General features: G+C 39.8%; 1 protein-coding gene across 2 annotated transcripts in view; it reads left to right on the top strand.

Annotated features, from left to right (window-relative positions):
* Positions 1 to 13,658, top strand: part of ttc12 (tetratricopeptide repeat domain 12) — a 28,521-nt gene extending 14,863 nt beyond the window's left edge. The window contains exons 13-21 of one of the 2 annotated variants that reach the window (XM_033632179.2): positions 216 to 311; positions 4,124 to 4,187; positions 4,302 to 4,436; positions 4,524 to 4,616; positions 5,006 to 5,074; positions 7,178 to 7,288; positions 8,496 to 8,595; positions 8,840 to 9,068; positions 11,141 to 13,658. In XM_033632179.2, coding sequence (XP_033488070.1) covers positions 216 to 311; positions 4,124 to 4,187; positions 4,302 to 4,436; positions 4,524 to 4,616; positions 5,006 to 5,074; positions 7,178 to 7,288; positions 8,496 to 8,595; positions 8,840 to 9,068; positions 11,141 to 11,210 — 967 coding nt within the window. In that variant the 3' untranslated portion in view covers positions 11,211 to 13,658. The remainder of the gene's footprint in view (positions 1 to 215; positions 312 to 4,123; positions 4,188 to 4,301; positions 4,437 to 4,523; positions 4,617 to 5,005; positions 5,075 to 7,177; positions 7,289 to 8,495; positions 8,596 to 8,839; positions 9,069 to 11,140) is intronic. The other variant, XM_033632180.2, reaches the window with a different exon arrangement.
* The last annotated feature ends 7,252 nt before the right edge of the window (positions 13,659 to 20,910 follow it).

The raw sequence follows: 20,910 nt of genomic DNA on the forward strand, positions 1-20,910 counted from the left end.
TTAAAAATTATAGTGGGCCAAGTGATTTCTCAGGCAGGTCTGATAATATCTGAGCTGCAGCTGATTGGATTTCTAGAAAATTAGGAAGAAATATTTTTGCTCTTCTTTGGCATTATTATCACACCGATATGTTTTTTTTTAATCTCTGTCTCTCTTTCTCTACTTTCCCCCTCTCTCTTTCTTTATCTTGCCCTCCTCGAAATCTGGATCTAAAGGTTAGTGAGGAACCTCATGGCATGCATCTCAAAGCCAAAGCAGCAGCAGGAGAACACAGTGGTCAAGATTCTGGAGAACTTCGCAGCAGAAAACAAGTATTACTGATACGCAGCTGAACAGAAACACCAGAGTTATTCTCCTCACATCATAGAAAGTGATTCATTTTATCTCTGGATGAGGAAATACACATTTTGATATACACTGCAGAATTCAGAATACGACTCAACAGACAATCTATTATCCTCCCATATATCATATCCATATATATGTTAAAGGCACTTCAAAATCCATTGTCGCATTATGTCAGAAGGGATCCTGTGAGGAATGGAAAGTGTGGCATCTTTAATAATTCAACATGTGCTATCTAAGTGTTAATGTCACTTGAAGTCAAAAGGCAGTTCTCAACCTGTTTTCCTTTCCGGCACCTCATGAAAACAAGACATGAAAGGACAACCCAGGCTCGCCAACACAGCGGGAAATAAGTCGAGGTGTCAAGCAGTGAAATGGGGAGATCAATTTTCCCCTGTCTATAGCTCAAAGAGAGTTACTCTACAAAAATGTGTTATATCCTACAGAGGTTTTCTCTTCAGCTGAGAAGCTCAGACGGTTCAATGTTGGGCTTTCAAAAGTATTTTTGTCGAAAAAATTAATATACAGCTGCTCCAAAAAATTCCATACTTATTTGAAATCTCACTAATTGCTCCTGGTAGAATATTTACAAATGGTATAGACATTTGCACACAAGCTTTTATGTATTTTACACTACTTATACATGACATACAGCATATTTAATTATTAGGGTCCAGGAAACTAAACTGCCAGGACACTTTTCCTAATCCTAGGTATTCTTACTTCCGAGGAAATCATACTTCCCGTGGGTGAAAACTCACCAAACTTTGCACAAAGGTCCAGTCTCATGCCAGATATCCTCAGCTGTAAACTCAAGCCAATAGTCCTGATGGTGGCACTACAGCAAGTGTCTAAAGTTCAAAAATTTGAAAATTCATAACAAATCAATCATACGTGCTACAACTTCACAACTTTCATCAAACTGTAGCCCCAATACTGAAGAAACTTTTGTACATTTAAACCTATTAAACATTATGAAGTTCATCACTCTGGTTTTTTTTTTTTTTTTTTTCCAAAAACTGTAAAACTTCTTAAACCTATCTCCTCCCACAATTTTTGCTCAGTTGACACAGAACTTGCTACAGAGCATCTTCAGACTGTCCTACAAAAACTATGTTTCTCAGATTTTTGATTTATCAAAAATTGAGCCTACAGTGCATCAAAATGTTTGACTGTAAACGGTACTGTAAACATATATACATGCAAATTCTTGCTAAATAAATCTTCAATGTTCATGAAAAAAATGACAAAATTCTAGAGTCATGGTAGATGGTGTGTGGCAAATTTCAGAATTTTATCTCAAAAACTAAATTTTTGACAGCATTTTGAATTTTGGTCTAATGTGAACAATTGGAGTCAATATAAAAATGGCAATTTTAAACATCAGTTTTTCACTTATGGAGCAAATCAATCATTGTTACAAACAAATTACCAACATCTCCATGCTGTCTAGATACAATGTGTAATTTCAGATTTTTGTCTTAGTAACTGAATTTTTTACAGTGGTTTCAAATCTGCCTTTCCATGCATGGATGGCTGCTTTCCTACACAACAGTGAATGGTTTACTCAATTTGTGAAGCCACTGTTGAGTTGCTACTTGCCAGTTAGCTCAGAGCGGTAGATGACCGTCATAGGTTCCAGAGGTTGCGGGTTTGAGCCTCAACTGATGCAGAATCCACATTGTAATGTAATCATCTTCCTGTGCTCCAGTTTATTGCTTAGAATTGCCTGAGCCTGACTCATCGATGTTCAGCATCTTCAAGTCTTCTCCCTGCTAGAAAATCTGCCTTCTCATGCTTGAAAATAAACCAAACTTTGCACAGAGATCCAGTGTCAATACTTTAGTGTGAAACCATCTGAGGCTTCTCACTTTGCACATAGCTCAACTAGTTAAACATCAGTTTTTCACTTATGAAGCAAATCAATCATTGTTAAAATAAATTACCAACATCTCCATTAGGGCTGGGACGCCGCGTCGACGTCATCGATGACGTCGACGCAAAAAATACATCGACGCAAAAACTGCACGTCGATGCGTCGTCACTCAGAATCAAAAAATGGAGGCGGCCGCGGCATCGAGTAGCAGCGAGTCGGGGGAGAAGAAAAGATCTCGTAATAGGATGTCAAAAGTATGGGAGTACTTTACACCTAAAGGTAACGATTCGGTGGTCTGTGACCTGTGCAAAATAGAGATGGCATACCATAAAAGCACTACCGCGATGCACCAGCACCCGGGAGCTGCTTGTGTGGAGGAGAAGACACTGTAAGTTTTCAACTTTTTTTTCTTTCCTTGTTTGCAATGATTAACCCCGTCATTCATCCAAACCGCACCACGTGACTTGTGCATTCATCCAAACCGCACCACGTAACTTGTGCTCCAGCCTCGCACACACAGAACATGTGCCCACTTAAATACACACACACACACACACACACACACACACACACACACAGACACAGCTGCTGTTATTTTTTATTTATTTTATGTTTATATTTTGATTCAGATTGTGTTTTTTGCACAACAGTTTTATTTATTGAAAGAAATTTTTATTTATTTTATTATTCTTTGTAAAGTCCTGGGAGCTCCAGTAACTACTAAAGGTTAAACTACTGTTCACTTAACTGTAATAGGCCTAATACTTGAATTTATTTGTTATTTATTTCACAGATTTAAATGATTAGGCTAAGAAAGTTTTATTTTATTATTTTTTTATTATAGGATTCCATTGCACTACAACTGTGTGCACTTTATTGTTGTGTTGTTCAATACAATTCATTTTTGAACTTGATAATAAAAATATATTGGAAAGAAGAAATTTGTGTTTTATTCATGGAGATAAATTAGCATTAATTGCTATATACGTCAAATTATGGGGAGATAATCGATAATGGAATCGAAATCGAATCGAATCGGATTTAAAAATGAATCGTTAGATTAATCGATGCATCGAAAAACTATTTTCTAGATTAATCGATTACAAAAATAATCGTTTAACCCAGCCCTAATCTCCATGCTGTCTAGATGCAGTATGTGTATTTTCAGATTTTTATTTTGATAACTGAATTTATTTACAGTGGTTTGAAATCTGCTTTTCCATGCATGGACGGCTGCTAAACCTGCACCTCTGGCTTAGTCAATTTGTGAAGCTACGCATGAATTGTCACTGACTAATTAGTTCAGTGAGATAGAACTTGATCCTTAGTCTCAGAGGTTGTGAGTTCAAGCCTCAGCTGATGCAAAAGGCAGATTGTGTTGCTAAATTCCTAAATGTTTTCCAATTCTTCTGCTTGTTGCTCAGAATTGCCCAAAAATGCCCGGACCCGACCCATCGCTGCGCAGCAGCTATAATTGTTTTTAGTCCTTCTGCCTTTTACTGCCTTTGATGTGCATAACTGTGAATCTTCAGAGAAATGACAATCAATGCTGTTTTGAAGTGCAATAACCAATTAGCCTTTATGACTCAGACAGTAAATGGATTTTTCAGAAGTAGATATGAGTATGCGGTGGTTTTTGATGCAGTTGGCAGTGATTCTTATTCTGGTAGTTTTGCTGAGTTGTGTCATGCTCGACTGTGAAGAACTTAAATGGAGGCTCAAATTTGACTTTACTCACTTCCTCCTCACTCTTGCATGTTTATTGTAATACAACGAGTGTGATGTTGTAGTGCTACTTCTCTTTAATAGTGGAACTATTGTGTGTATTTATACATATATACTGATATACATATTATGTTTATTTTACATGTACAGTAGAAAAATTTTCATATTTTCCTACAGATTTTGCATTCAGTTAAGGGACGTGGTCACAGACTCTGTCATTGTGCCATTTACAACAATACTGGTAAGTTATGTACATACAAAGTTTTATACTAAACAGCATGCATTGAGTATGTATAGATATGTTTATGTGCATGTTTCTAGGCAAATGTACACATTTGTTTTCTTCATTTTCCAGAGAAATATCAGCGAGTCCAATCAGCTTCTTCTTGCGTCACTGATATCAGCTGTTGGCTGCCTGGCTCAAGATGATGCCATCCGTAACAGTTTTGCTCATGATCCGGAATGCTGGAAGGCCTTTGTGGTTGCCATTGTAAGTATGATATATGTATGTATATATATGTGTAAAACTCGTACGTATGCAGATTATGAGTGTAGAATTTATTGGCTGTCATTACAGAGGCAATGCAGTGCATTTGAATACAAAGAGGTCATTTACCGCATGCTCGGTTTGATCATCAACCTTTCAGCTCTTCCATCTCCAGTCATTCAGGTAAAACATGTGATGTGTGATATTTAATGTGTGATGTTTACTTTACCTGGAGTGGAGGTTCAGTTATGCATGAATATGTTAGGAGTACAAAAATGATCTTCTACCTTATCTCTTCTTATCTTCAGAGTGGGCACTGTACCAACTGATAATATGATAATATTGTACCTTGAGCTGAGTTGTTGTTCAGTGTGGGGGCCACTGTGACAGATTTATATGTTTTTAGAGAAAATTTGCTTCATAGCACTTTATAATATGCATTGGAAAGATATTATAAGCCAACGGACAAGGGAATAAGAGGGGACAATTGTGTGAACTATGATGTGCCACCTATCCAGAGGTGAAATGCATGTGAAAATTGGTTTGGCTACATTTCCATCTTCTTATTCTAGGAACAAGCTGTTTCACTCAGCGACTGCTGCCTGGGCCTGCTGAGGGATAGTGACGGAGGAATCATAACTGTGAGAGACCCTTACTTGAGCACTACACTACAGTACTCAGGAGGGTTGAAAAACCCCAACACATCATACATGTAGCTGCTTTACTGTATAATAACTAACCATTAGGTTTTCATGTTTGGCTGTGTTGGATCAAGACCGGTTTGAAAAATATTAGTACGCTTGTTAAAAACTTTGTTTTGTTTGTTTTCCACACTTTCATACATCCTATGTAGTATAAAACCATCTTTTCAGGTAACTAGATGAAAATGTAAGGCGTTCGTCTTGGATAATGCGCCTTTTCTAGGGCTTGTGAGCTCACTCTCAATGAGCCTCATAAGGTGGTAACAGCAATTTACAATGTTCAGAGGATCCTATATATGTGTCATTACCGTTGATTAAAACTCCAGCTCCAGGTGCTGTTGTCTGTGCTAATGGCTGTTATAGCAGTTTCACACTGATTATGCAATGCCCTCAGAGTCACACACTTCCACCCATCTGTCTCCTTACTCTGTTTTAGTGCTCACTCACTACATGGCTGGAACTTTTTCTTCATTGTCACCTTTGTCAACATCCTTTTTCTTTTCAATTTCTGCTCTGTTTTTTCTTTTCTTGTGTTGACCTCACTTCACTTGTGTCTTTAATGCATCATAATGGTTACACCAAAGCCCTGAAGCCCTAATTATTTCTGCTGGGCTGATTTTAACCAGCCAATACATACATCTGCATGTTTCATACATATCATGTTAACGTTTCTGAAGTGACATCATATATGAGCTAAGGTAGAGGCGACAGTGGATGGTGTGTATCCCTGGTGAGACAGCTGCCAAGCTGCAGACTACTGTTTGAGACCAGCAAACAGCAAAACTGGTTGATTTTTTTAGCAAGTCATTGCTGTTTTACCATCAGCTTTTTAGGCTCCATTTAGTGAGGATAGTGCCACGGAAAGCCATTGTTTTTTTATCGAGACATTGCTGCTTTTCCTGTTGGCATTATGCACTCAAATAGGTTATTTTAAGCTAAAACATTTTTTTCAAACCATAACCAAGTAGTTTTTGTGCCTAAATGTAAACACACGTTATCCACAGCACTGTTGAAACTTAAATTTTCAATGTATTCAAATGTTAAATGCCAACTTTTTTTTTTTCTTGCAATTTCTCTCGCTGGTACTGAGGTTTGGAGAGTCTCTTAGCTCTGAGCTTTAGCTTTGCTCTCCACTAACTCCTGAGAAAAATATCTTTATTTTCAGCTCAATTTGTCTGTCTTCCATTTGGTTCTGGGGATGCAGTGCGCAGTGGGTTAATCAGAGCTTATTTTGTGAAAATGGCTGCCTGCTGCTGCTATGAATGTGGCTGATGAGGGCCACAAATAATTCTTTGAAATAACTAATTTGCTCACTAAACGTACTTACTTTGCCATCTTTATTGACTATTTCATACCCTGAAATTACTTTATTTGTGCCCTTGAATGTATGTAAATGGTGGGCATCAAGAGATCCCCCTGCAAGACAACGCAAGCATTCATGTGACCTCTAATTCTTGTTTGCTTCTGTTTTTTTTAAAAGCTATTTTTTGGGCTCTTTTGCCTTTAATGGACAGGACAGGTAAGTGTGAAGGGGGGGGGGAGAGAGAGAGAGGGGATGACATGCAGCAAAGGGCCACAGGCTGGATTCGAGCCTGGGCCGCTGCGGCAACAGCCTTGTACATGGGGCGCCTGCTCTACCCACTAAGCCACCGACGCCCCACTTTGCTTCTATTCTTAAGCTTGTTCTTCTTATCTTTCTTTGTATTATCCTGTCCTTGAAAGGTTCACTATAATTATATGTTCAGTCAGGCATGTTTTCAAGCAACGCCCTCACCATCTTTATAATGGACTTTCTGCACTTTTGCAGCAAGCACCTCACATAACACTGACGGATTTCACGTTTTCTCCTTTTCTCCACCTTCTTCCAACTACACTCTCCCATTCTCTTTGTCTCTGGTAGGAGCTGTTTTTCTTTGGTTTTCTGTCTCCTAACTTTCCTTCCCCCACAGAAGTTTTCTCTTGATACTTTGCTATCCTGTTTCTGCTCTTCTCTATCTTCTGTTATCTCCCTTTCTAATGCCAACATTCTTCTTTGTCCTCCAGAGAGCCACAGGCGTGCTAAGCACTGTTCTCCCTCAGTCCCTTGAGGCTGTTCAGCATGTTATTCAGGGGGATGTGGTCTGTGCCATGTGCCGACTGCTGAAGGTACATACTGTAAGTGTACAAACAGCCAAGTATCTATGAATACATTAACTCTTGTATTTTACTCATGGAATGCTCTTTTGTTTGCCAAACATCCTAATTATTCCTGAACAGCCCATGAAGACATATACCCTTACACATTAACTATCATCATGATGTGGAGACATGATGAAAACATGCTCATGAAAAAGCAACTTATTTGTAAAAAGTATTAATCTCTCTAATTTGGATCTATATTTGAGGTAATAGTGTATGTGTTCTATTACTAATTTGTCAAAATCAAAGAAAAACAACAAATCAGAAACATACAAAAAGATGACTGTAACCTGGGAGTCATCTTTGACTCAGCACTGTCTTTCGGTGTCCAGGTGGATAAAGTTGTGCAGTCCTGTTTTACCGAACTGAGACATTTAACAAAAATCAAGTCATTTCTTTCCCTTGCAGATTTAGAATAGGTGATCCGTGCTTTAAGATAAGATAAGACTTGACTAGACTTTATTAATGCAATGCCCTCTACTCTGGCATCAACAGACATAACGTCTGAGACTCTAACTCATACAAAATACTTTGTACTAAGCTGGTACTAAGACAGTTTACCACATCTCACCAATCCTTGCCCTTCACTGATCACCTGTGAGTTTAAGAACTGATATTAAGATTTTACTGCTTGTTTTTAAAGCCTTGAATGGTCAAGCTCCTGCCTACATCTGTGATCTGTTAATTTCCCATGAGTCTGACCACTGCCTGAAATCCTACCACGAGGCTCTTCTCATGGTTCCAAAATCTTGAATTGTCACTAAAGATGACGGAGCTTTTACTGTCCGAGCCCCTCAGCTGTGAGACTCCTTGCCAGAGGACCTTAGGCAGACAAACTCACTGACCTCTTTCAACTCTCTTCTTAAAATTCACTGTTACCATTTGGCTTTTTTTAATGGATGGTATTTATTGTTACTTCTTATACCATTTATCCTGTTTTATATGTTGTACATGTTTCTTAGATTTATTATTGCAAAGTACTTTGTAACTCTGTTTGAAAGGTGGCAAAACAATGTGATGACGATGATGATAATAATGATGACGATTATTATTATTATTAATTCCACTACAGGTCAGTCTTTCTGACCACTACAGTAAGTGTTGTCATAAAGTTGGAGTTTACAGATGTTTGTTCAACTTGTCTCACATCATTTTTGATTTATTTCTGTGTCTGCGTACACAGGGAACAGGGCAGACTGCCACTAAGTATGCCATTAAGACTCTAACAGTGTGCACTGCTGCCAGTCACTCAGCACGGGAGAAGCTGGTGAAGTCTGATAAAAGTAAGAAATGATTGACATGTTAGCATTACTTTAAGATGCTCTTTCATTAGTTTATGAATAATATTTTAGGCTTGACCTAATATGCAAATTAAGTGTGTGTATGTGTCTACATTTGTATGCATACTGCATGTATGAGTGCAGTGTGAAGTATATCTGTTGATTTTCATGTCGTTATGTGTTTGTTTGTTCATATATAAGAATGCTATTCTCTTCTTATTTGCTGTTCATTTATCATTCCTCACAGAACTGTCTATTTTACGTCATTTGCTGGGTTCCAGCTGTGATGAGATGGTGTCAGGAAATGCAGCCCTCTGCTTGGCCCACTGCCTTAAATTGGAAGGAATTGCCAGCACCCTGCTGGGCACTGATATTGTGCTGCTGCTGCTGCGCCACGCTGCAGGGGACACTAAGAGGACAGCTGTGCGGCAAAATGCAGCGATTGCTCTGGGGAAGCTGTGTCGATCTGAACCCAGGTGCCCTCTCACCCCGCTCTATAAACCACATGCTGCTGATTACAGTCTAGAAACTAGCCTGAAGGAGCGTTGATAGATGAGATGAAATGCATCAGCAGAATGAGATAATGTGATATTCTGGCTTTGGTTAAAGATATTGGTCAAATGCTCGGGAAATTTATGACTTCTGGTTCACACTGACATGACTATATACATTATATGTTATTAATATATCACACTAATGTGTGACTAACTACACTAATACGCAGTGATAGCCATAACACACCACTTTCTCCCAATAGTTGTGGTTGATTTACTGCTTAGTCATTATTTGATAAGTTGATTGCATTTGTCCATCAAAATTGCTGTCTGTTGGATATATTTTAGGGCTACAAGTGATGTTTTCTTGTTCTTAATATCCAATAATCTGCCAACTAGTTTTTAAAATCTTAAGTTTGTCGTAAAACAAATATTTGAATGTTATTTTGGCCACACCAGGAATTGCAGGAAAGTCCTTCAGGCAGTTGTTCTGACCTCATGGCTTGGCTTTTGCTGACATGCATTGTTAGCTGAGTGATCATTTTTAGAAAGGTGTGCCCTTCCAGATCACATCCAGTCAGTTGAATTAACCACAGGTAGACTTCAATCAAGGTGTAGAAACATCTCAGAGATCATAAAGGGAAATGGGAGGTGCCTTAGCTAAATTCTGTCATAGCAAAGGGTTTGAAAATTTTATACAACAACATAACAAAATTTGAAAGAGGTGATTGGGTTTGAATATTTTCGCGTACTCGTACTTGTCGTCCTCCGCTTATCCGGGTCACGGGGGCAGCAGCCTTAGCAAAGAAGCCCAGACAGTCCTCTCCCCAGCCACTTCCGTCAGCTCTTCCACGGGAACCCCGAGGCATTCCCAGGCCAGCCGAGTGATGTAGTCCTTCCAGCGTGTCCTGGGGCAGCCCTGAGGTCTCGTCCCGGTTGGACATGCCCGAAACACCTCCCAAGGGAGGCGTCCGGAAGGCATCCTTACCAGATGCCTGAACCACCTCAACTGGCTCCTCTCGATGTGGAGGAGCAGCGGCTCTACTCTGAGTCCCTCCTGGATGTCCGAGTTCCTCACCCTATCCCTAAGGCTGAGCCTAGCCACCCTGCGGAGGAAACTCATTTCGGCCGCTTGTACTTGCGATCTCGTTCTTTCGGTCGCTACCCAGAGCTCGTGACCATAGGTGAGGGTTGGAACCTAGATCGACCGGTAAATCGAGAGCAATATTTTCTGAGTTTACCATATACACCTAGGACATTTGGTATCTAAGCCATCTCTCCAGCATCTTATACAAAAACAAAAACTTATACAAAAACTACTACTACGTATTATAGTGCTTTATGTAAGCCACAAGTGTACATTACCTACAGGTTTACAATAACTCCTCTTACATTGAAGGTCCACTGTGAAAGAATTTGGGGCATCTATTGGCACAAATGGCATTATTTCATTATTTTATAATCACCTGAATGTAAGAATTGTATTTTTGTTACCCTAGAATGAGCTGTTTATATCTACATACGGAGCAGGTCCTCTTTAGTCCATCAAGGCCCAGGATGGACAAACCAAACACCGGCTTTAGATAGGGGCATTTGTGTTTTTTCGTTGGCCACCATAATTTTCTTACAAGTTTGGCACACAGGAGATGTTTCAGTTCTGCAACCTACACACCAGACCTTGAACTTCCATAGTGTTTTCATTTAGAAAGGGTTTCATTTTGTACTGCAGTGTAAGATTTAAGTGTGAACAGCTTGTTATTTCTACACTCAAAGATGGGTTAAATAAAATGTGATCACTGAACAACGATGTGGTACTGTAGGCCATCTTCATATAATGTTGCACTGTCCTCAATAATGGAAGAGGGCAGCACCAAACATGTCTATTTGTTCCTAGGAACATTTTCACAGTACCTCCAGGCTACAGAGCTCCGCTGTGACTGTGCTGAAGATGTCTTGATCTTTGGTTCACACTACTGTTGTTTCTATTCAGTGCCAACCCACTGAACACCCTGTCACTGTGTTTTCTTTTAATGAGCTGCTCTCTTCAATTCCAGACATATGAACAAACTTCGAGAACTTCACGGCCTTGAGATCCTGCACTCCTGTATGAAGCTCATCACATGAACCCAGTAACACATTCTGCTTGTCATCAGTTTGGTTCTCCTCTGTGTTCTGTTTTGGGCTTAGACACCTTCCCACCTTTCAGGGAGAACAAAAATTCACTCAAAAACACCAATCCTGGTAGTTACGTTATTCCTTTCCTTTCAAATTCTTTTTTAAAACTTTGAGCATAATTGCTTTTCCAATCGATACCTGTCTTTTTTTAAGTAGTATAGATTTTTTTGCTGTCTTGAGAGTATAAAACTCAAGAATAAGATTCTCCTCTTAATTGCTTCATCTACATAAACAAGGTCGTAAACATTTGAGATGTTCTTGGCTGTCCTTGTTTTTCAAACTCATATGAATTTATGTGGTCAGTTACCATACATAGGTGTGAATGGAGGTGCATGTTCAGTTCATTTTTACCATCTTTAATTGTCTATTATTAGATGAAAACATCAGTAATATTTAATAGCACATTCTCATTTTACAAAGCAAATGAATATATGACAATCCATCCAAGATCACGTATGCAGTGAAACAGAATGTATTTGTTTGGTTCTGAAGGGCGGATATTGATCAGACAGCATTTACATATTGATGTGAGACACAGATCAGAACAATGTATCCCTGTGGTGTTAGGGTTCACAGAGGCTCTTACTCATCCATCTCGAAGGGCATTCATTAATTTACAATAAAGAGGTGTGTTACAGGCAAAGAACTGAATACACTGCTTGCTTAACACTTAGTGTCACTGGCACTTCTGTCCATCATTTATGTGACTATAATCACAAGTTTAAACTAGAAGGGCACTTGAAGACCTCGGCCGTGGCCAATAGTTCAGTCTTTTATTAAAAAGCTTTGTTATCATGTACATACTTTATGTACAAATAACAAATGCTGAGGCTGGAATAATATCATGCACATGGCAGCATGTTCAAGAACAGTTATGAAAACTGTATGTTCGCAAGGATGAAATGTTTTCTTGAGCCAAATTCAAATTTGTGTATAGAAAAAAAATCCTTGTTATGCAAAGCAGTATGATTTGGTGACATAACACTTACACATGTGATGATACAGTTGTACCAGTTCTCCCATGAAACCACCGTGCCTGAGTGCTGCATAATGACTGCACATGAAAGTTACCCAACTGGTATCGTACCTGTGCATGTGGACTGTGATATTGAGTCATCATTTTTGGATGTTTGTCACTTTTAAACTTTGCTTTCAACTACTGGATTTGAAGATGTATGGCATCTACTTTGTCAAGGCCAAATGCCCTATCTCATGACGTAAACGAAAGTAAAAAACAAAAAAGTGTACGTGCCTTGTGGTTCAGATCTGCTCCAAAATGTAATGGGTTCTTCCTTGGCCCGTGCTTCACCTTCCACCAAGTTTCATGAAAAACAGACCAGCAGTTTTTCCTGCGGGCCAAAGACAAACAAACTGATCAGAAAACACAACCTCCTTGGCAGAAGTAATAAAGTGTGTGTCCTAAAGGGTCATTTTACTTCACACCAGCCTTTGGTATATCTCTTATTTTATGGTTCTTCAGGTGTGTGGTTTGTTTATTTTTGGATTTAATATCCAGAATGGGACAGCTGAGTGTATTTATCACTGATTAAAAAAACAAAAAAACAAAAAAAAACAACTTTTAGCTATGTTTGGATTCTCTGGATAGAAATACCAAAAGGACAGTCATCTCAAAATAAATTTGCATTTTAAATACTTAACAGTTTGGGACCTGCTTGATTTGCATGTCTCACAGAGGTGGCTGTGCCCAGGAATTTAATGCAGCTGTGTGACAACAGCTCGAAACACTCCTTGAATGCTGAGCACAGCCACTATGAGAAGGTCAGAGTTATAACTCTGCTAGCAAAATGTTTGCACACCCACTGTTATGTGGAGTCTAAACTTGGAGAGACAAGTGGAACTGGAATGATGTTTGCTGTTATCTTAGCTACTCTATATTACGAAAAGGTCTGATGGTAGAGGTTGTGGTTTTAGGTGAGTGAGTGTTTTTTGGGGGGTATGTGCATGTATTGTATTGTATTGCCTGCCATAAAAGTTGTTACAGATATCTCAACATCTACAGGAGGACTTAGTGTAAAGAGGACAAAAAGAAAACAAAAGTGTAGACATTCATGATCCTCAAAGGATAAATCCTAATCCTGATAACTTTGGTGATCTCCTGACTCCTACTGGTGCAACCATTAAATTTGGTACAAACGATCATGCTCCCCTCAGAACGAATACAATATAACTTCCGGACGCCGAATACAACTCCTCATCTTGCACCATCTTCAGATGAAAATTTTAATGTGTCCATTACTTTAATTGAGACATAATACTAAAGACCCTCTCATTAGCTTTAGCTGTACTTCATGTTTGGTGTTACTTAGAAACTGGTGTATGCTAAACTAAGATGGTTAACAAATGGTCTCATTAGTGTTAAGCACACAGGTGTGAATGACAGGAAGTGTATTTAATTGCAATTAAATTTAAGCAGAAATGAATTTCAGGTTCTACAAAGTTTCTGTTCCCTACTAATGACTTTGTGATCACTTAAAGAGTAAAAGGATAACTTCAGTAATTTTCACCCTGGACCCTATTTTCTTATTTTTTGTGTGTAAGTGACTCATTAAGGCAAATTTTTGGTCCAGTACCCTGGTGGCACGGTGGTGCAGTGGTTAACGTTATCACCTCACAGCAAGAGGGTTCCTAGTTTGAACCCAGCGTGGGGGAACCCCTCTGTGTGGAGTTTGCATGTTCTTTTCGTGTCTGCGGGTACTCCAAAGACATTCCAAAGACATGCAGGTTAATTGGTGACTCTAAATTGTCCGTAGGTGTGAATGTGAATGGTTGTCTGTCTGTATGTGTCAGCCCTGCCATAGTCTGGTGACCTGTCCAGGGTGTACCCTGCCTCTCGCCCAATATCAGCTGGGATAGGCTCCAGCCTCTCGCGACCCCCAACAGGATAAGTTGTTACAGAAATTAAAGAATGAATGTCCAGCACCAAGTGATAGTGGTGCAGCCGGCAGCTGTGAAACAGGCTGCAGTGTTATCACTTGGAGCAAATATGCCAGTCAATTTACATCCACTGAAAGTTGTTGTTTTTGCCACTGACAGGCTCTGATTGTTATTGTGACATTATGAAGCAGATCCCTACAGGGATAGACTTTTTTTGTTAAACAGTAAGATCCTTTTTGTTTAACCAGAAACAGCCCTGAAATTGCTATCAGCAGTCCCACCAACCTGCATTTAAATAAACAGTAATTTTGTCATTGTAAAGCACACTTTATTCAGAGTTGACAGAAACAAAGCAAAACTCGAAAAACCTTCTTGGTTATTTCAATTTTCCCAACAATTGTAAGCGCTGGTTTGATTAAAATAAACCTTAAATTCGCCCAAATGTAAAAATGTGCTCTCTCTAAGCATGTTAAAATGACATTGTATTTAAATAGATTTAAAAAGCATCTTACTCTTTTACAAAAGTATTGACCTCTGATCCTTTCTATAATGTTGTCAGACACATAATGACAATCTGAGCCTGTCAGTGACAAAAATGAGCATGTTTAGTGGACGTAAATTGGCAGTGCACGATCATCTGCAGTGATTACACTGCAGTCTGTTTTGCCACTGCTGGCTGCAGCCCTGTCATTCAATACTGGACCAGTTTCAAAAATAGTTGTTCTTATTAGTGACTTGGACACACAAACATAGGGGAATAGGTTTCAGTTTGAAGTTACCCTTCAAAGAACAGATGAGAAGGTGTATCCTAATTATTTAGCAATGACATCAGTAATGTTCAATGGTTTATTAATATCATAGTAACATCATAAATGAATAAATCAAACAGAGGCGTTATCCAATATAGATTTACTGCTCCTAACATCTTTCTACCTGTTGGCTACGAGGTACCTGCAGTGGCTGTTAAAGGAACGGTTTCTGAGAAATTTAATCCATGTATAAATGAACTGCAGAGGACAAAAGCTCCCTGTAAGGGATCACACCATCTGTGTGTGTCTGCAAACTACTGATACCTTCTGCTCAGTTGGATTAAACAGTAATAAGAGCACTTATTCACTGGGGCTTGAGTGATTGTAAACAAGACGGAACAGAAATGGGGAGGCTTTACTGTTTCACAGTAGGATTTTTCCTGCTTTCAGGTATGTGCTCATTTTTTGTGTTTATTGTTTTAGGTACAGCACACTACTGGTAAATATTGATCCTTGATAGATAGATAGACAGATAGATAGATAGATAGATAGATAGATAGATAGATCGATTAATTTCTGGAATTTTTTAATATTTCTCAGTCTGTTATGAAGTACACAGCCCTGCAGATAAATGTTGTATTTATCTGCAGTGACACAAAGTGCTGAGGACATTTTTCTGAATTCTCTTTGATTTCTTTTTCACTTGCATCTTAAAGTTAAAATAGTTTAATAGCTATCATGTTCACTTCAAAAGTAAGGCATGCAAGCAGAAATATTTCCAACAAATTTCTACTAATTTTGTGGGATGTCAAAAGAACAGAAATAAACAGCTCCACTAAGTGACAAAGTAAATCTAAGTCTTCTTCCCAGTGTGGCAGACTACTACCTTGTCTCTTTAGTATGTAACATAAAGAAAAAACTAACCGCATACTGCTCTGTTATTATAATTGGTTTCTTTTGCCTACCACGCTGTCTTTGATCATTTCTTTTATGTTTTAATATCCTGCACATTACAGGTGTTGTCATCATCTAAATTGATAACTGACACGATGAGACGTGAAATCACCTTCACAGAGTCATTTAAGTGGCAAACCGAAACCGTAAAAACATCTGACTCAAACATTTTATATCTCAGCCATCAGTCACACACTAAGGGGTGTCAACACCATTAACTTTCCCCCCTCGACTTTGTATCTGCCACAACAGGGTTCAAATTATTACAGGAACCCTGTGGAGGCTTGAATGTAAAGCATCAATTTTGCTTGCGTTTAACTTACTGTCAGAGACATTACAGGGAACATTTGCAAAATGTTTATGCAAATACAACATTGATTATTGGTGCATCACTGAATTACTGTGCTTCCGCCCCCCAACAGCACATGTTGAGTCTGGGGGTGCGTTATATTTGGTACAAATAAGTAACAACCAGCACTGAACTATTTTTTGTCTCCATCATATTGTTACTCCTTCTATCTGCAAATAGACTGTACTTTTTGTACTGTGGCTGAAACACTTGATGCAAATACAGACATCCAAAAATAGTATCTAATTAGTAAGCATCCTAATTTATCAGCTAACAACGCTCTTTCCAAGTTTCCACAATCACTGACAGAGATGAGCACAAATGAAGTGCCGGCAAGACTGCTCCCTTCCATCACCACAACAGTGTTAGAAATGCATCCGGTCTCTTTAATGTGAGTTTGTGGAGTAACCCGACTCTTATATGTGTTGAATTTTAATTGACCTCCTGATAAACTGTTTATTTGGAATAATAACCTCCCATCCCCCACATTCTCAGTCTTGCAATACAGCAAACAGCAAGAGCAATCTGGCAATCATTTTATAATACTGTGACTAAAGTGAGTAAATATCTGAAATAGTGCAGAATTTTAATTTGAATGAACTCTTGAAATGTAGTAAATGTGACAGTGCAGCATGGATCTAATGAATCTCAGTTGTGCTCTATGCTACATGATCATTTTGGAAAGGACAGCTTGTGGGGAAGAAATCTGAGTGACATGATGTTTTTTCTTTGTAGTCCAGGCAGAAAAAGAAGATTTTCAAGGTTACCACGCAGAACAAACAAAAGGCACGACTGTCACAAAAGATCTGCTTTTGAAAGAGGAAAACACAATTGGTCAGGGCATAGAAGCAGTACCTACAGAGAATACACATCATCACACTGCAGTGGCAGTGGCTGCCAAGTTTCCAGAGGCGGTCTTGTTTGACACCAGACCAACGCCATCATATGAGAGAACACAAATCACAAAAGCATCAGATATATTTGGCTCAATGAGCAGTTTTGTTTCCAGAAATGGGCAAACCTCTCTCACATCAACACGAGATAATCCATCAGCTACGAGGTTTCACAATGAATCAGAACCCCCATTGATTTCTGATTATGACAAAATCGTTTTCTCTTCTACACGAGCTGCATTTGAATCAAAGATGAATGGGACCTTCGAGCCAGGGGTCTATTTGTCCACAGATGCAGTGAAAGCGTCCCTTTGGCTTCACACTCTGCTTGATAACAGGAATCAGAGAAACACTGACTCTATTACTCTCACATCTGCTGACAGAGGGCCGGGAGTTCCAATCCTATCTGCATCTCATCCTCGTGTAATTGATAACCTGACTGTGCTGCGTAATAACAATGATGACAAACGATCTCAAGACAAGGATAATAAGGGGATTTCAAACCTGGATAGAAACGGGTATCCGCTCAGTACTGTGCAATCCATCTTCCGAAGCAATACAGCAGAAGATTCAGTGAGAGGAAACACTGTAACAAACTTGTGTTTGACCTGCCAGAGAGATCGAAGAGAAGTGTCCACTGAGAAATCTGTGACTCTGCCTGCACTGTCACCTGATGGCTCCTCAGACTCTCCTCGTATAGAGGGGCTCACTTTCGATTTCAGTCAATTTACAACCTCATTACCCAGTTTACATCAGCAGTCGGTAGGAGAACAACAAGAAGAAATGCTGAACAAAGACATCATTCAGAAAAGCATTACCAAGCACTTCAGTTCTGAAGTGAGGGAACAACCAGTTTACAACCTGACTTTTCTCCCTTCACCCCCCAATAAAACTGTGAATCATGGTCAAAACATTTTCAATAACTCCCAAATCAAATCCTTTCCCTCAGATACTGAAACAGATGCGTTTGACACGTTATCTCTTGCTGAGATGCCATCAGCAACACAACAAAACACCATGAAACAATTGAGGCTGATTTCAACAACCGCAGAGTTTTATCGCTCATCAAAGTCAGACTATACTCTGGGGAAACAAGAGACGTTCAGAAAAAAGGTGAGCATCTGGGACCCACAGTCAAAACTGATACATTTCAGTAAGCATAACAACACTTCCCACAGTCTCTCAACAAACTTCAAAACTGCATTTGTCCAAAACCAACCTTTGGACTTCAAAAGCGGGTCAGTAGGCAAACCAGCTGACATCACTGAAGCTCCACACAGCAGTCAGAAAAGTGTTTTTCCAGAAGGTAGTGATCACAGCACTGCATCACATCCAACTGCAAGAATGAGGTTGATTGAAGCTCGTAGCACAATAGCATCCTTCAGTCTTAGTAGGCCAACCACTTCTGAAGTCAAAAATCCGGAGTCTCACTCTCTGACAGGAAGGGGTGATTCATTGTTCACTGTGTTGAAGAGCCAAACGCCAGCTCAACAAAGCTCTAAGACCAAAGACCCCATATTGACTTTGTTACTAAAGGATTCTGGATTCAAGTTTACATCTGTAACAACAAAGAGACACCTGACAGATGAGCAGGATTCTCAGACAGTTAACACTGTAAACAGCATTGTTAAACAGTACTTTGTTGATCCCTCAGGGCCAGCGAGTGAACCAGTTGTGAAGGAACCACAAACTCCAACCTTGACAATGACAAAGGTTGTTGTGCCTGTGAAGTTGTTTCTGTCTGAACCAAAACAAGACTTGGATGATGACGTGTCCACTTCGACTCTGACAACAATATCAAGCAAGACATTCTTTGAGAGAATGACAGCAAGCAGACTTTCAGGAAGTCAATCAAAAATCACTCAGGAGAGATTGTTTGATGTTAGCAATGATATCCATGTGGCACCGACACGCCAATCTTTTCTAAAATATAGCAGAGATTCACTAATAGTCCACAATCTGAAGCCAGGAGATAAAAATGAGCAGGTGTTGACGGTAGTTGCAGAAGATGAGGACAAAGAGATAATCAAGTTGGAGGGCGAGCAAGGCAAAGAAATTAAAGAGACAGAAGAGATAGTAAAGTTGCAGGACGAAGGCGAGAGCAGGGATAATGAAAAGTTGGGGAACAAAAGAGAAGAGCTATTTAGATCAGATAAGATGGAGAGCGGAAAACAAGAAAAAATAATTAGCACTGGCGCAGAGATAAATCAAAACAGAGAGCGGGAGGAGGTTAAAATGGAAGTGCATGAGGCCGAAACAAGTAGAGAGGGAGGTGGAGGGACCATAGGAGAGGAAGATATAACTTTGAGACAAGAGAAACATCCAAGACATGGGGAAGTTAGAGATGAGGAAGGTGCTGGAAAAGGTGTGACTAAAAAAAATACAAAGAATTTCACAGAGGATTTAGCTGAGAAGCAGAGAGCACCTTTGACAAAAGAGGGAGCAGAGGCTAGAAGACAGGAAGCAGCAAGCAAGCAAGACACCAAATGTAACAGGGAAATTGGGAGAGAGGACATGACAAATGTTCCCCTTGGACCTACTACTAATTCGAAAGATCTTATGAGAGACAAAGGGCACACTGTTACAAACCTGTCTTCTTGCCATAGTTTGATTAAACAGTTGAGAGTCCCTGAACACAAGGGCATTCATCCAGGTGAACATGTTGCACAAATTGTGGAAATGAAAAATAAGCCATTTTCCTACAAAGTGACAAGCAATCACAGACCACTGCACTCAACTCTGAGATTTCAAAGCCCGAAACTATCAAGAGTGACATCTTTCCCCAAAGAGACAAGCACACGGATTAAACTGTCCACCCATATGTTTACAAAGCACAGCCCTACGTCTTCACTTACCAAAGGAAGCACTCAGGTCAAAGTTGTCGAGGCTCCGTTTTCTGTGACTGCCATACCAAAACTGGCCCCAAAACTCTCTCTGGTGTTTGGAGTTAGCACCTCAAAGATCAGCGATGCACTGGAGCCAACAAGTTCCCCGCACAGCAGTGCAACTACATCAACTGTACTAAAAAGTAATATGCTGCCACCCACCACCCCACGATTGGCAATCACGGCAGAGCTCCTCAGAGCCAAGCCCCACATTACAGTAAATAGCTCTACTCTCAGTCTATCAATTCTTTACACCATCTCAGATCATAGGAATAAATTCAGTACTTTGGATTCAGAGGCAAATTCACTTTTACAGAATCTGAATGAGAATGAGCGAGCATACATTATGCCAGCACATATATCTGAATCTAATGTCAAGGACCCTTTAACCTCTGTGATGATTGAAAAAGTAAATACATCCACTTCAATGAATTCCACACCGACCCAGTGGATGTATAATGACTCATCTACCAAGCCACGCACAGCCAAAGCCTTATCATCTGTGGCCCACACCTCCATAGACCTGCCTCACCAAAGGCAATCTGCCCCTCAGACAAATCAGCCCGCCTCCTCCGCCTCTGGCATGACTTCAGGCCAGCCACGCTCATTTAAACTGTCAGCGCAGACAGCCCACTCAGATGCTTTGCATGGTCCTGTTGATGATAACGAGCAGAGATCTGTGCAGACCCTAATGGCATCGATGAGCCCTAAAGCGGAGAACAATCAATTTCCTCTCAGCAGCATGTCACTGCTGCCAAATCTCATGCTGTTTGGAGATGACAGTTTACCTGGCACCTATACCCTGACAGGACTAACAAGATCAGCCTCTGACAAAGAGATACTGAGGGCCAACTCCGATGCAGGATATGCAAATAGTGAAAGTGGCCATGCTGAGATCTTGTTAGGAACTGCTGATGAGACAAA

The sequence above is a fragment of the Epinephelus lanceolatus genome, chromosome 4 (assembly GCF_041903045.1).
Source record: "Epinephelus lanceolatus isolate andai-2023 chromosome 4, ASM4190304v1, whole genome shotgun sequence".
Taxonomy (NCBI): domain Eukaryota; kingdom Metazoa; phylum Chordata; class Actinopteri; order Perciformes; family Serranidae; genus Epinephelus; species Epinephelus lanceolatus.